At 29.3% G+C, this 17918-nt stretch overlaps 1 protein-coding gene across 2 annotated transcripts in view; it reads right to left on the bottom strand.

Moving 5' to 3' along the window:
• Positions 1 to 17918, bottom strand: part of LOC106692547 (heat shock 70 kDa protein 12A) — a 57266-nt gene that overhangs the window by 7319 nt on the left and 32029 nt on the right. The window contains exons 2-8 of one of the 2 annotated variants that reach the window (XM_014438549.2): positions 14880 to 14991; positions 14657 to 14802; positions 6596 to 6877; positions 6319 to 6494; positions 3193 to 3402; positions 571 to 700; positions 376 to 498 (exon numbers count right to left, since the gene is read on the bottom strand). In XM_014438549.2, the coding sequence (XP_014294035.1) occupies positions 376 to 498; positions 571 to 700; positions 3193 to 3402; positions 6319 to 6494; positions 6596 to 6877; positions 14657 to 14802; positions 14880 to 14991 (1179 nt within the window). The remainder of the gene's footprint in view (positions 1 to 375; positions 499 to 570; positions 701 to 3192; positions 3403 to 6318; positions 6495 to 6595; positions 6878 to 14656; positions 14803 to 14879; positions 14992 to 17918) is intronic. The other variant, XM_014438550.2, reaches the window with a different exon arrangement.

The raw sequence follows: 17918 nt of genomic DNA, 5'->3' as shown, positions 1-17918 counted from the left end.
GCAACCCTGACCATCTCCCTATATATCAATTTTTACGGTCAGCTATACATACATATATAGAATATCATAAGAACTGTTTTTCAAATGAAAATTTTGTTAATGAAAGCGAAATTTGTGGATCTTTAGAGGACCCTTAGTGTGATTTTTCTTAGGAACACTCATAAATATAGCCTTTAGACATGATATTATGAAATATTCCAAAATTGTTTTGTTTGATGTTGATTATTGAACTTTTTTTTTTGGAGTAAGGTTGGTTGGTCCCAGACTATAGCTTAGAAATATGGATGGAACACTGTTTATGAATGAAATATCAGTTAATTTCAAAACAACTAAAAAAGTACTTTTCGAATGGAAGTTTTGTTGATGAAAGCTTACCAATTGAGCCGCAGGGTCCTCCAGTTGCTTTGTGTAACTCTCGTAAGGTTCCCGTCTGCGCTGATACTGTGTGCACAGTTATGTCTACTGTTCCTCCTCCGCAGTCAACCACCATGTAACTTCCTGATAATCATATTGTTTGTATCCCTTGTTACTTATTCATAACTCATGATTTAAAATCTAAAATTTAAGTACCTGATCTCAAGCGGTTTGTGTTGAATTGAATTATCTGGTCGAAATGTAAGTTTCTACAACACACAGATGCTGCTTCTGGTTCTAAAGCTATCAGTAAATGGTCGGCTGTCTCAGGTGAGCAAATATCGGCCTGAAATATTCATTATTGATGTAAAAATAAATAAAAAAATACATACTATAGATTATTTACCGAAATCCTATAATTTTAAAAATGTGTGAACAGTAAATAAAGAAGTGAACTAGTCAAGTATTAATAACAAGTTTAGATGTTTTTATACAATGAATTTTAGTTAAAAAAAAAATAAGTATGAAAAAAAAATACAAACAATTGGAATCAATTGTAAAAGAAATAATATGGTTTGATGTATCACTTAGTTGTCATACAAATACTAAGATAAACAAGCCATTGACAATTCAATAGAATTGACATTTCACTGGTATTTCTTCATTTTGTTACATAAAACAATTTTTTTAAAGTAATCTTGATTTGATGTATGTAATAATATAAATAATAACTGAGGTTATCCTTATTATTTATACCAATATACTTCATTTGTATTATTTGTAATTTTTACTGTGATACCTTTACAAAAACATTAATTTAAAACCAACACAATTACTACAATAGAAAAAAAATTCAGAATATAAATTTTGTTTACTATGTATGTTTAGAAAGCTAATAAAAATTTCAAAGAAATACATTTACTATACAAAATATAGAGTATTAGTTCAGTCAACTGGTGTTTGAAAAATGCTTGGAGTGAAATGGATTTACTGGTTAACTTTATAATTTTTAGGTGTTGAACACCAATCTAGTGTTTTCCAAATCAATTTTCTGCAAATATGAAGAATTACCTAAAAATCTCAGGTCATAATCGATTTCCATAGTTATCCTTTTTAGACAAAAGGAAATCCTATAGTAAGATAAGAAAATTATCTTCAATTAATATTCTCATAATTTTTTGTTCAGTGTGTGTTTATTACACAGTGGAGCTTTTTGAATACTGTAAAATAAGAAGTTTTTGGAAAATAGCAAAGAGACATTCTCAAAATCTTGCAAAATCTCATACATTGCCCATTATGAAACATTAACCTACAATTCTATCATTAATCTTTTGATATATGTTTCACCATATTTACAATTATTAATAATTAATATTATAGATGCTGATAGAAGCAGGTGCCAAGCTACCATCCGAAAATAAGATCCTAGACGCCATCAATTATTAAAAATGTAACAAGGCTCTAGGTACTGTTATACTATTTGCAGAACATTAACTTCCTTAGTTTCATGTTAAGGCCAGGAATGTACGTTTTACGATGTGAGGAATGCTCTGAAGGTTTGAAACTGGATGGTGACTGCAAGAGACCAGGACAATTAGCTACTGGAGTTGACAAAGAAGCTACTGGAGCTACTGGAGGAGACAAAGATTTGGCACCTGATTGTAGATTCACCATAATAATAATAATTATTCAAGGAGAAGATGGTTGGGGGTGCAGTAAAAATAAAACACAAATAAGTTGATGTAACTTATTTAATTGTGCCAAGGTTTCGGTTAGAATTTCTAGCCTTCATCAGGGCTAAGAACAGAACAATATAACAGCCAATGAATACAGAAAATAAAAAAAGAAAATATAAACAGAATGACATAGAATAAATAATTTTACTGAATGAAATTAATAAAATAAAGTGATGTTATATTATTATTGTTCAATAAAGTTAAATTATTATATTATAAATAAAGTTAAATTATTATATTATAAAGTTAAAATTAATTGAATAAAGTTAAAATAAAGTGATATTACATTATTATTGTTGTTTTCAAAATATATATATATTTTTTTCTATTCATTTCTTTTGTTAAACTTTATATATTTTGCCTCTATATCTATTATTATCGTTATGCATATTTTCTTTCTCTAAATTTTATTTTTCTTTCCATAATTTTAATTTTTAAATTATTAATAACTAATATATTCATATTTCTTTGCATTATATAACTCCATTTTTATTTTATTTCCATAGTTATGTTATTTTATCTACTTTCTCAATTACCTATGTATACATTTTATTTTCCATTTCTCTCATCACTTTATTTTATTAATTCCATTCTGTAAAATCATTCACTTTATGGCATTCTGTTTATATTCTCTTTTTTATTTCCTGTATTCATTGGTTGTTATCTTGTTCTGTTCTTAGCCCTGATGAAGGCTAGAAATTCTAGTCGATGCATTGGCACAATTAAATAAGTTACATCAACTTATTTGTGTTTTATTTTGGCCGCACCCCCAACCACCTTCTCCTCGTATATGTTATCCATGGTCAACTATCTCTCATAATTAATTAATAATAATAATTATTATTGTAGATTTGATTAGATCACAGCTTTCCACTTCTGTTATCTCAAGAGGTGTAAAAATGCCAATGTAACCTTTTCAGTTGAAGTTGGGATCTAAATTCACATAATTATCAATAACTTTAAGATATCAGATTATAAATTAAAAGAATGGTTTACCATTATCTCATTCAGTAGGAACTAGTATCTTTTAATTTTTTTTAGCCATTAACAATATTGCTATAAATCTAAAATCACGAAATATTAACAATGTTTACTTACTAACCATATAAGCAGATTCTCTTATGAATTGTTTAGCCTGCTGCGTCCAAAGAGCTGGTACCGTGACCACCCACCTGACCTTCGGGAGCCTTCCTTGATCCCTCAGTTCCTTCTCAACTTGCCACCTCATGTAGCTCAGGGTGTGAGCGAACACTGTAAGGGCACTTACGCTGTGTCCGTTTTGTGCCATCACCTGGCTCTCTCTATTAACATCCTGTAAGTAATAAGTAAATGTCACTTTCTTGTATTTGAAACAATTATTTAATTGTATTTAATCATAAAAATTCTTTATTTTAGTTGGAAAAGATATTTTGCTTAAAATATAACAGACAGTTACGTAATTTTCTTTTCATTTCATATGAATTTGGGTGACATCATCCGAATGCATAACAAATTTACTTTCTAGAATATAACAAAAAATAAATCTGTGCCTTTGTAAAAGAATGGCCAATGTCAAAATATGCCAATTTGTCTATATATCATTTGTTAATTCTAAAATGTAGGAGAAATAAATGAAATTGAGTTCAATGTTACTAGATTTCTATTACCAGTTGGAGATTTCCTCAATCGTCCAATGTCAAATCAAATAAAAAACAGCGTATGTGTACTGAAACAGCTTTTTTCCAAAACGAATAAAATAAACCTAGGCCCTTTCTTTTATCAAAGTACAAATATATTAATTTCATAATGCTAGAAGAAAATTTAAAAAAGAAAAAAGGTAAAATATAATTATGAAATATAATGTTTAAGGAAATAGAACAGTTCATAAGAAATATAACAAAACAATGAGGAAAATATTTTATTTTTAGCTATATATTGTGTGTTTCTTGAAGAAATATTAGAGTTCACTTAGTGCTGGGGTGAAAGATTGTAAAAAACATTTTGAGAGAAAAGTTGGAAAATCAAGTGATAACAAATATACGTCTCTTAAATGTTAGCTAGTCTTCGTTGGAAAGAATCTTAAGGTTTGTAAGTAAATTTTTGTCGTTAATATTAATTTTGTAGTAAATATTATTCAGTTTCAAATGATCCAATAGCTTTTCCCTTTACTTCCAATATTTTCTTCTAGCCGGGAAAAGAATTTTCTGCTCCTCTTTAAGAAAAGAAGAGCAGATTTGAAAAAAAAAACCTATTTGATCTGAATGGTGCAAAGAAAAATTATCATAGTCCATTTTTTTTTTCCAATGTGTGCTAATAGTTCCATTCATTGGGTTTAATAAAAACTTTTATTACAACTATTCATTCATATGATTAAATTAACAAATTATTTTATTGCCAAAATACTGATATGAAGCACTGATCGAAAGGTGTGGCAGGTTATCCTATCTTGGCTTGTTAATAGACTGAATGAAATTAATTGTAGAAAGAAAAAGGTCCTAAAAAATTAATAATTAGTCACTGGTGTTTCGCCTCACTTAGCAGGCCTTCATTTGGGCTAAATTAGAACATTCTACATTGGTACAGACTTTGTAAAGTATGATGAACTATAAAAAGTTATTAAGAAAAAACATATAAAGAAAACTATATAAATAAAAGGAACATGGTCCAAATGCGAAAAAATAAATAAAACTCAAATAGTAGTAAACTATAAACATGGACCCTAACCAATAAAAGCATTAATCTGCTAGACAGGTTTGAAAGGGTTATTCTGAGGAGAATCTTAGGACCTGTATGCGAGAATGGTAATTGGCGAAGAAGGAAAAATGGTAAACTGTTTTGGCTCTGCAAGGAATGTTGCATCTTGTATAACAGGATACAGAGGCTTAAATGGTTTGACTATATGATGAAGATGAGCAAGGAAAGAGTGGATCATAAATTGTACATTAATGTTCTGGATGGTATACAAAAATGTGGTTGGCCGAAGGGCTTACTTCTTCTTCTTTCATGCCCTGTTGTGCCAATAAAAGAAGAAGAAGTAATTAAATTATTTATTGTAAGCCAACATTTTATCTAAAAGTGATACAGGGCTTCATGAGGGCTAAAACAAAATAACAACTAAAATAATGTAACAAAGTTAGGGAATAGGTGAGGTTATATTTAAAAGCAAAAAGATGTAAAATAATATTAAAGCAAGACATAATTAAATATAGGCATTCACCAAAGGATCATATACATAAATGTATATAATATGAGTGGTTGGGGGGTGGGGAGAAGAATAAATTCATAGATAAATGGTAGCCTTCTATCAATAGTTTAATTACTATTTGAGTTTTTTTTTTTTTTTATCACACCTGGACTACTTTCCTTTTATGTATTACAAATGGTTAATCAACGATCTTTCACAAATAAAAATAAAATAACTTATTTATAAATATTATTAATCATATAATGTTAAAAATAACAGTTTCAATTTTATTATTCATTACTGTAATTGTCATTAATAATTATTCATTTATACTTATATTTTCTTAACTTACTTTATTAATTTACCTTTTTACTTCTTTTTCTATGATGTACTAACATTCTTACAATCTTATCATGCTTTACATTGTTTGTATCTTGTTTTTATTTAGTTCTGCAAAGAGGCGTGATTTTTTTATTTTTTTGTGTATATAATAGTGTAAATAAAAAAAATACTGGAAGATTGCTGATTGACCGTGTGTATCATGAGGTTTTTGGGATAAGAATAAAATAATTTTATTATTATCCCTTTTCATCTCTTAATTTGTACTTTCTTTAATGTTTCTTCTCTTTATCTGTTACTATTACCATTTCAATTTATTGTTTACAACCTTTAATTTTTACGTTTCATTTTATACCCTTGTAAGTTTCCACTTAATTTTTTACTTATGTTAAGTGTTTGTATCTTTTTTAGCCCTGACAAAGCCCTGCACCCGGATCAAATTCCATTTATTTTTATAAATAAAAAAAATATATTGTTGAATTAAATTTGTATACGCCATCTTTCTACAATTAAGTTATCTTTTTCTCTGTGCCTTTCATTTCTTAATTCTAATATGTTTATTTAATAATAATAAAAAAAAAAAATTTTACCTCAATAGCTGAATTTGAAAAAAATATTTTTTACTATTTTGTTATATGGAGACTATTTATAGACCACTTGATTATTATTTTATAATATATATTATTATCATGAGACTACTAATCTTAGTTAAATATTAAAAAATACCATATTATTATGAAGATTCATTTTGAATTTATCAAAGTAGAGCCACTGTTTGGCATCACTAGGATCGAGATCGTGGTAGAAATCTCTTGCTGCGTAGCCAAAACTGTGGAATTTCTCCTCTGGGCTAAGTAGTAGCACCGTTGGCACTTTTTGATTATTCAAACCTCTGTCACTCCCTGTTTACCAAGCATCAATCATTGAAATTAATGATAAATTATATTATATTAATTATATATATTTATAATTCTCATAAGTTGTTTGAAATAGTATTCTTTACCTTCTGTTTGTCGCATCATGTGTATTTGTTTATCTGAAGGGCTTTTTGTGTATGCGAAGGCATATCCGCTGTAAGTTGTCCCTATGTCGATTGAGACTACTACATCAAAGTCTTCACTCCTGTTGGTTTTTCTATCTTGTTCGACATTCACAATCACTTTTTCAACAAAATTATTCTTAATTTCTTTTTCACTTTTACTAAGTGCTTCTTGGAGTTCAACCACTGGTACATTTGGAGGGATTTTAGCGGCATAAGCTTCAATGTTGTTCTGGTAAATAATGCCTGTAAGTTCAAAGATTTTTTTTACGTAAAAAACATATTTAAAAAATAAATGTTATTAAAATTTAATAGACATATTTTAGTGTTTATTCTCATTTTTTATTGAAACAAAAATTTTGAGTAGTTATGCATCTTCTTTCTCAGGAAGTAAACAATAACCTATCATAGAGGATAAGAGATTCTGATCCTGCTTGGGTAGGCTGACTTTTATTTCGTGGCGAACCCTCGACTTTCTCTCTCTAGTTAGAGTAGGTTGCCAACCTGTTAGATAACTGTCTTTCCTACACTAATTTGGAGAACAAAAGGATGTTGAGATGCGTTTAAGATCACTATTTATTTATGATGTTATAAAACTTTTCAGTTGTATAATTTTATTAATCAAATAGAGTGTAGAGGCACCTACTTGTTTGCCAAACAATGGAAGATTCACTCATGTGCAATTGTGTAAATGAGTTATTTGGATTGGCTGGTACAAGTTGACCTGAATTTGCAGCCTACTTGTCAAGTGTTTTTTGGTAAAAGCGAAGGTTGCTTTTGCTGCATGCATCATTTGTGTTCAGATAGCATTGGTCTACAACTGCCAACAGATAAATATTTATGATATTCGGGTTCCCCAACCTTTGGATTCAATAATTAACTCTAGTTTAAGACTGTATAATTGAAATTCCTATCAATTTGGTATAAATATATTGCTTCAAACCTTGTTGATAAACTTTACCAGTTTATTTTTGAGTTAACGTAGTGCTAATATACATTTATAATAAAGACATTATATGTCTAGGTATTTAAATTAACAAGTTCCTGATAAAAATTCAAGAACAAAGGTTAAATTTATAATCATGTTAAATCATTGCTATGAGTTTGTATTATATACAACCTACTTTGCTCATATTTACGTTTCCTTTTATTTCACCCATCTTAATTTTGTTCCTTTTTATAATGGAAATGGAGTAAATCGAATATAATAACCGAAGAAATTCACAAATCAACAAAACAAGCATGTGAATACCGACGTTTGTTGGTTCCTTTGTTTACTGAGCATTTGTATAAGTCTTTAATTTGCGGCAGGTGACAAACATGTAGATTCAGCAAAAGATAAAAGTCGTCTTACCCTAAGGTTGATAACTTAAGCATAATAAATAAAAATAACATAATAAAGAAAAAACGATGTTGAAATATTGATGCCAAGAGGTGTCTAAGACTACTATTTATATATCAGACTAAGACTACTATTTATTTATTTATTTTGTAGAAAGATAGTCCTGGTGGCGGTAAATACAGGTATCAAAATAGTAAAAGAAAACTATTTTTTGCTAACCAACTTTCGTACAACTTTGCAGGGCTGTCTGATTGAAGAAGAAATGACAGAATGATGACTCTGTCATCTATTCATTAATCGGACAGCCCTAACAGAGTCCTGCAAAGTGGCGCGAAAAAGCGCGGTTGGTTAACAATAAATTTTTTTTCCGATTCCTCTAAAACAGAAAAAACAATTAATTAGTGAATGCTATATTATGTGAAAAAGGAATAAATCGTATTGGGTAATACCTTTTACTACCTTTGGTATTTTAAGGTTACCTGTAGTGTTTTTTTTTATTTGTGAAATGGCCATTATAAATGGTACTATTTTTAAAATCTGGAGGTGAGGGGCCTCCTATGAACAATAAATAGTTTTCTTTTACTATTTTGATGCCTTTATTGACCACCAACCTGATTATCTATCTTCCTATAATCTACTTTATACAGTGAACTATCTGCTTCCAATATTTATTTGATAAAATGTTATATTTATTAATATTTACTATTTTTCATAATTATATATGAATCAATACACTGTTATAAGTCATTAAACATTATAATTTAAACATGTTGGATGACTACAACTCCAAGGACTGCGGGTTCCATCTCCTAGGAGCGCTAGTGGGCTGGTTTGGTTGTCTATGGTTAGCCGGTAGAGCGCACCACTGTGGCGATTTCAACCCTTTTCACGAAACTGGCTTCAACTGTACAATTTTAAGTTACGAAATTCTAATCTATTTGAAATGTCAGGGGAAAGGGAGTAATTCGATATTAATTTTTTAATCGAGTTATTGCTATCAATCGATTCGGAATGAAAAAGATCCACATACGACCCCAAATTTTGTATAGAACCTATTTTTTTTCTCAACATCCATTTTAATTTTTATCTTTATTTACTAAAAATATCTAATACTTTGTTTCAGATCTTATTAATTAACTTTAGTTTATTTTTTATATAACACCGGACAAATATATATTTATGAAGACGTTATATATGTCTAAGTAATTAAATTAACAATTTTCTGAAACAAATTCTAGAACGAAGTTAGTTCCTATTTATATGAATGTTTATCACCTACAACCTAGTTTGCTGATGTATACGTTTCCTTTAATTTCGCCTATCTATATTGTGTTTCTTTTTATATTGATAATAGAGTAAATCGATTATAATAGCCGAAAAAATTCAAAAGAACTAAACAAGCATGTGACCGACTACCGACGTAACATTTGTACAAGTCTATAGTACAAGAGCCGAGAAGAAAAAAAGGCAGTTTCTCACTCCAATCTCCTATTACATTATTGAAAACTTTGTATAATTACAGATCAAAACTGATGAGTCTGACAAGTATAGGTAGGGGGAATAAAAAATTTCAAAACATTAATTTTTCATTCGGAGCTCTATATCTTTAAAACTTCCCACAGCACTAGACAAACTAAAAGATCATTATTTAAAGAAGAGTAAATTTTCTAAAATTTTAGCCCTAATAGAGCTATTTTCGTCCAATATTTCTCGAGATATAGTCTTTTAAAAAGCAACAATTCATAAAAATGTACTGAAATATCAGAAGTTAGTTAATTTATTTTGAGAAATCTATATCTCAGGAACTATGTGATGTACAGATATCTATTAGCAATCAAATTAAAGCTAGTTTATGTACTACAAAGTAGGTCATAACCTTCACCTTTGTAGGAATTGTAGTTTTCATGATATTTGCTAAAATAAATTGATTTATAGTTTTTCGGACAATAAGTTTGATTTATGAAAAACTTTATTTCAGAAACCATTGGATGTACATATGTCTCTCTGCACTCAAATTAAAGCTAGTTAAATTTACTATAAAGTAGTTAATAATGTTTATCTTAGTAGGAGTTGTAGTTTTTATGATATTTGACGAAATAAACTCACAAAATGTTAATTCCTAGTTGTTCGTATAAAATGTTGGATTTTTGAAAAATATATCTCTAGACCCATAAGAAGCACCAGCACTCAAAATAAAGGAAATTTAACGTGCTATAAAGTAGTTTATGACACTTATCTTCGTAGGGATAGTAGTTTTTATAATACTACCATATGAATATATAATTGGCAAATGAAAATTTGTCTGAACAACTATAAATCAATTTATTTTAGCAAATTTCATGAAAACTACTACTCATACGAAAATAAACGTCATAAACTACTTTATAGCCCATTAAATAAGCTTTAATATGAGTTCTAGTAGACACCTGTACGTTAAATGGTTTTTGAAATATAGATTTTTCAAAATAAATTCACTTACTACTCTTTCAGTACGTTAGATACAAAATTTTTATGAAATGTTGCTTTTTAAAAAGGCATATCTCGAGAACTATTGAACGTAAATAGCTCTATTAAGGCTTACATTTTAGAAAATTTGCTTTAAATTATACTCTCTAAAATTTTCCATTGTTGTTGGTAGTCGTAAAGAAATAGAGCTCTGAATAAAAAATAATTATTGTTAACGTTTTGAAAGAGCCGCCATTTTGTATTCTCCCTACCTATACTTGGCAGACTCATCAATTTTGACTAGTAATTATATCTAGTTTTCAATTAAATAATAAAAAATTGGGGTGAGATAACTGCCTTTTTTCTCCTCTTGGGCTCTCGTATTAGTAGGATTTGTGACAAATGGCAAACGTGTAGATCCATGATTAAAATTCTATCAATTCAGTATACGTTGTTTCAAATCTTCTTAATTAACTTTGGTTTATTTTTTATTTAACACCGCACAAATATATATTTCTAGATATATTCATATGTCTAAGTAATTAAATTAACAATTTTCTGAAACGAATTCTAGAACGGAGGTTGAATTTCTAGGTTATGTAGTACTATTTATATGAATGTTTATTATCTACAACCTACTTTGCTGATATTTACTTTTTCCTTCATTTAACCTATTTTTATTTTGTTCCTGTTCATAATGTAAATGGTGTAAATTGAATGTAATTGGTGACAATAGTCGAATGAAATAAAAATGTTGATAATAATTTCGGCAGTGGGAAATCCATTCAAACTCTTTGCTAACGTCGACTATTGCCGCTGAAGACATTGATTAACTTGCCACAACAAAACTAATAGCTGTGGCAAAGCATTGTCAGCAAATATTGTCATGGATACGATATTTATTTATCAATGATTCATTCATGAATAAGACCCGTATCCATGGCAACTTTAGCTAGTAGTTTCAACTAAATTTTTGGTCATCTCTGCTCCCAAGCATTTGACCGTTTATGACAAGATAACGAATCCCTAATGCAATCGAAAAGATCGGGTAGTCTCGGATTATCTCGTTAGAATCCGATATTTCTATTTTTCCCCTTTATTTTTCATAAAATTCCTTAATATTTTGTATTTATTATTACTAACGATGAGAACTATTTATTTTTATTTAAAATAATCGAAATTAAAGGTACTGTAGAGAAATATGTTTTAGAAATTCGTCATTTAAGCACTATCTAACAATTTTAATGAGGATAAGACCTAGCTCATATTAAAGCTCTCTTAGTAATACGTTAGCACGGTGAATTTAATCAAAATAATTAAAGTGGTTTTCGAAAAAATCGATTCTATAAAGTGGCTCCTCCGGTCGATCGATTTTATTAAAAACGTTGCTGCTAGGGATGCGACTTCGACAACAAAACATGGATGTTTTAAAACAACAATGCCCAATATTAAAATATCGTTGCTTAAAAAACATTGCCAAAAATTCATCGATTCTTTTTAACATCCATTTGAATAACATAAGGTCCTTTACAACGATCACGCTTCCTCCGGACAGTCAGTTGTTGCTAGAACCAGGGATGCGACATCGACTACAAAAAACATCGATGATTTAAAATATGAATACTCAATATTAAAATATCGTTTCTTACAAAACATTGTAAAACAAGTATTTTTCCCTCCAGAACCCTATAGTGCACATGCTACCTGCATTTTTCGATTACCTGAAGTCGTCGGAACAGACCTATGTTATTGAATTCGATGTTCATAAGCATCGATGTATTTTTGGCAATGTTTTGTAAGGAACGATGTTTTAATATTAAACATTGGTATTTCATAACATCGATGTTTTTTGTTGTCGATGTCGCATTCTTTGTTCCAACAACCACTTTGACTGGCCGAAGCATACGTAGTCATTGGAACAGACCTTATGTTTCTGAAATGGATGTTCAAAAACATCGATGTATTTTTGACAATGTTTTGCAAGGAATTTGACATATGTCCCAGAATAAAGTTATTTTTTCATTTCATCCCACTACATTATTGATAGGAATCTGTTTATACAGTATTTTTTTTGTTTTTATTTAGTTACTTTCGAAAAAAAAAATTAAAAATTGAGACAAATGTAAAACATCCGTGTTAAAAAAAACATCGGCTTCAAAAAATCGATTTCGCATCCCACACCTCAGGCAGACACCTGTCCTAAATACGTTATTTCAGCTTTGTGTGACTTTACGTTTTTGAGCTAGGCTGTTCACAGACAGACTATTTTGTGAGATCAAGTTTTCTAGATTCTAGATCGGAATACTTTCTTTAACTGTATATTCCGTTTATAGATTAGTGAAATTAAAAATGCAAAAAAGTTGTTCCGTGATTGCTCTTCTACAATTTGACTGTTCTACCAGGTATTTGTTTAACGTTGGAGGTAGCCAGCTGATCGCGGTAATGTTTACACCAGAGGATATTGCACAACAAGTTACTTGTAGGCTATTAGATCACGCTCTACTCCTTTTCGCACTAAATATATTCATACATCTTGCATAGATAGCACTGCACTCAAACACGCAAAGGGGATGCAGTAGATGCAACAAAAGGAGCACTTTTGTAGAAACGAATAAAAATCTCGTTATTAAGATATATCCCTCCGTGTGAAGTAGATAACAATTGTTATGGTTGAGATATGGAACAATGTGGCCTCTTCTTTCAGATTATAAGATAAAAAAACTAGTTAATGTATTGATTGAAAATAACTACTTTAGTAAAATAACAAGTTTATTTAACGATGGTTCTTCAAAATATGATTTATTTTTCCGTTTTCTATCCTCTTTCTAACTACTTTGAACAATAGTCCTCCACAACGGGTGGTTTGCGTGAGAGTGCGGACTTCTATGGGTTGGAAACCATTGATTTGGAATAAACAATTATAAAACCAGTATCTTTCACTACTGATACATTCATAGCACAAACCAATGTTAAGTTATTCAAAGTATTATCTCTTTGGACATAAATATCTCTGTGTACTGTTTGCCTACTTTCTTGTTGATATGTCTATATTTAATAAGTTTAGGTAAACTATTAATATAATTAAACTTATAAAAAAGGTAATAGGTATTCAAGTTGAATATTGTAGTTTAGAATTGGAGAATTTTATTGTTAAATGGTTTTATCGATTCCTTCTGAATCTACTTATGTGTGAAGCCTATTTGGTGGATTGCCTCTAAGATTTTTCTACATTTTGTGTTTTTGTCATATTTATTATGGTGGGGTTCGAAATTAAATTTATGGTCCAAAGTTATGGTTAGCAAATACTGTGCAGTTTATATTCTGTACGTTTGTACGATTTTGACATGTTTTATCCTGCTTTCCAGTTTTTTGGATATCTCTCCTACATATATATGTATATATATATATTCTTTTACAGTTTTCGCAGTCCAGCCTGTATATTGCTTTTTCCAATTTACCTTAAAATAATTAATTTTATTAATTAAATTTAATCAAACATGAAAGATAAAATTTTCATGTTTGATCAAATTTAAAACCAGTATCATATCTGATTGTCAGCTTAAAAATAGCAGATTATAAGAAATACACCGTTATTATGATTATTATCAGGTGTACTAATTTGATTAAAATTTATTTTTAATATACTAATTTATTTTAAAAAAGTACCAAATTACAATCTGTCAAGATCGATATAAAATAGATTATCATGGCGTATTCCTTTTTTTATTGAGCCATTCTAAAAAAGAATAAGAAAAACTTTCTTTATATCCTAATTCTGACTATTTCAATAAAAAATTATTTTCGAATATCCACTATTGATTTTTTTTATTAATATTATTAATTGTAAAAATGAATTTCTTCCATGTTGAATAGTACTAAGCGATAATTAATAATACATATTGTTATTTGTATAAAGGTAGTATAAGATAGATAAAGATAATGTATCGAAATATATAATGCAGGAGTCCGATGCCTGGAACATATATTTACAAATAACTTAAAGAATTAAATTCTAAACTGTGGATCCTTGTGAAAAAGTTATAATAAACCAATTTGGTATTTTACGGTTTTTTGCAAAGTGTTTTATATCGCTTATCGCTCAAAATACGCATTAAAATTTTTTTTTGTTACGCAAAAAGCAAGTTTCCATTATTAGCAATCCGTATCGTTGTTGTGCATTACTAATTGCAAAACTACTAATATAAATAATCCACAAAAGTAATTGAACCATTGCTTACCCTTGGCAATGGAATGCTTGGCTATGTAGATCTCCTCTACCAGGTTGTCCGTTTCTTTTCCTAGCTCGACGCTGCATTCCGAACTGCATCCGACCGGGGACATCCTCGGGGTCAGAACGCATAATTGGCTGCGAGAACGTTTATTGCTGATGATTGAAATTGTATGTAATGATAATAGTATATATAATTGTAATATTATGTAACGTAGAAGTAATAATAATACCTGTTGAAAGCCTGAATGAGACTGTCGGTTTGAGATATGCAAGAGCTAGTCGGCGAGATCGAACTGACGTCGGAGTCGGCCAGACCATCTTCTTCGGCAAGTATCAGTTCACCTGGAACAGGAATTAGGTTCATGAAGATGCTTTAGTACTATCGACTTGATGAGATTTGATAATTTAAGGATCAATAGGAGAATTCTGTGATATACATCTGGTAGAGAGAGAGAGAAATGGTTTATTCATCCATGCTGGCAAAATACATCGGGTTGCTACATTACACAGCATACTAATCAATATATCATCGGACATATATAAATTACATGATATAATAAAATAGAAAGAAAACAGTTTTTTTCTCCTTTTTTTTTTTTTCTTTTGCAATCAATTCCAGTCTATGAACTAAATACAAATATTTCAATTCATTCCTTTTTTATTTCCCTTTCTTGTTCCCTCCATTTCACCATTTCAAAACTTTTATTTCACCTGTGAAACAAATTCACTATTAGACGGCAATGTGAGATCAAACCGTTAATAATAGTTACAGCAGTAGATCAGTTAACAGTAAAACAAATAAATAAATACATTTTACCAGAACAAAACTAATACATAGATTCAAAGGAAAATATGATAAAAAGCCGGTTAAAAGAAACACTTGAATGGATAAATAATAATACTAATAAAATAATTTAATGAATAAATAAGTTAAAACATACAAATCCACAGGTCCACATATTAAAATAAATCAAACAATGAATAATCCCCGAGCTAATTCCCATGCAGGTGATGATGTATGATCCCCAGGAAATCCAAAATAGTATAATTAAAGTGATAGCATAGTTTCTTCTAATTCTTCAGAATTCTTGATTACTAACGATAATCGAACTTGGCAGAAGATCTACAAGCAAGGCCGCAAAGTTTATTTATACACTTTGCCTTATTTATTTATTTTCTACGTATATTATTATTATTATTTATCACTTTTTTATATCTATTACTGTTTTTATCATTTATGTTTATCGATTATGTTTTATATAAATTACCTCGTTAAAATGATATATTATTATCTGTATTTGAATATATGCAAATAGTTATATCCTTGCAGATAATCGTTGATTCTTTTTTTCTAAGATTGTAGTTGAATATTACTTATGTGTAAAATAAGATAGATTTTTTATGTGTATATATTATTATTTTATTTAAAATTTTTATAATTTTGAGAGATAGTTGACCGTGGATACGAGAAGATGGTTGGGGCTGCAGTCAAAATAAAACACAAATAAATTAATGTAACTTATTTAATCGTGCCAACGTTTCGGCTAGAGTTTCTAGCCTTCATCAGGGCTAAGAACAGAACAAGATAACTACCAATGAATATAGAAAATAAAAAATAAAATACTGGAAGATTATTGATTGACGGTGTGTATAGATGAATGGAATATGGTCCGGGTGCGGTAAAAAAAAACTCAAATAGTAAATGATTCTATTATTTTTATTGAGCCAACGTGGGGCGAAACGTACCATATTCCATTCATAAAAAATAAAATATGTTATTCTGTTTATATTTTCTTTTTTATTTAATGTATTCATTGGTTGTTATCTTGTTCTGTTCTCAGCCCTGATGAAGGCTAGAAACTCTAGCCGAAACGTTGGCACGATTAAATAAGTTACATCAACTTATTTGTGTTTTATTTTGACCGCACCTCCAACCATCTTTTCCTCGTATAAAATTTTATAAATTTATATTCTATATTTTAATTTTGTTCCCTTTGTTAAAGAGGAAAAAAAAGTAAAGATGTAATGTGTTGAGGGAAAAAATATTATTAGATACATAGATAAATAATGTGAGAAACTTAAAATATAATTTGGAAAAAAAAAATGTAGAATAAATTCATAAAAAAAAAAAAATTCTGTAGAATAAAAAACAAAAATGGCAGTTCTTTTTAAGTACTTTGAGATAAGCAAATATGTTCTGCTCTAAATGAGATTTTGTTTCAATGGAATAATATTACAGTTAAAAATAATGAAAATATTATAACTTATAAATATATCTATAAAAGAGCAGGCTTATGTGTTTAAAATGTCCTCATACGCACGGTTCCTATAATCTCTCAGAAGGATCAAAACTACATTATTAAAGGCAAAGAGGGAAATTCGTGTTGAAGAAAATACTTTCCACCTCGGTTAGAGCGCTGGCCGCAGACCACAGAGATATCTCAAGCCTTCACAATACTATCCGAGTCCCGTTGTTGAATTATTGGTTATGTTGTGGAATGTATCAATGTATATAATCTTAGACCTAACTGTACTCTCTATTGAAATCTTCCGTTGTTTTTTTATTATAAATGTTATTCTCTTCTCCAACGTATACGAATTGAAATTCCAACAATGTGGGAATACGTGCGTTATTCCCACGGGGTATGATAATATTTCTTGTTGGGTAAAAATGAGCTATTTCTTAGAGTACAAGAGCACAAGAGGAGCAAAAAAGTCAGTTAGATCATGCAAATTTTTGATTACTTTAATAAAAACTATGTATAATTACTAGTAAAAATTAATGAGTCTACCAAGTATAGGTAGGGGGAATAAAATATGGTTACTGATACAAAATATTAAAAAAAACTAATTTTTCATTCGGAGCTGCATATAGTTAAAAGTACTCACTACACTAAAAAACCTAATAGAACATCATTTAAAGTAGAGTACATTTACTAAAACATGATTCCGAGTAGAGCTGTTTACGTTAAAAAATTACCGAGAAAAAGTTTTTTATAAGGAATATTTCATAAAAAATGTACTGAAAATCAGTATTTAGTGAATTTATTGTGGGAATTCTATATCTTAGGAACCATGAGACGTGCATATGTCTATTATCACTCAAATTAAAGTTAATTTAATGTGATATAAAGTAGTTGACGTTTATCTTCGTAGGAGTAGTAGTTTTCATAATATTTGCTAAAATCTAAATTTTTTTTTTGATATTGATAGATTTATTTATTGATAGATATTACAATCTGCCACACAGTTGTGGGCAATAGGTAATA

This window comes from Halyomorpha halys, unplaced genomic scaffold (genome assembly GCF_000696795.3).
Source record: "Halyomorpha halys isolate HHAL.00 unplaced genomic scaffold, Hhal_1.1 Scaffold60.1, whole genome shotgun sequence".
NCBI classification, from domain to species: Eukaryota; Metazoa; Arthropoda; class Insecta; order Hemiptera; family Pentatomidae; genus Halyomorpha; species Halyomorpha halys.
Note: the sequence above shows the minus strand (reverse complement) of the source record. Positions and strands in the feature narration are given on the sequence as shown.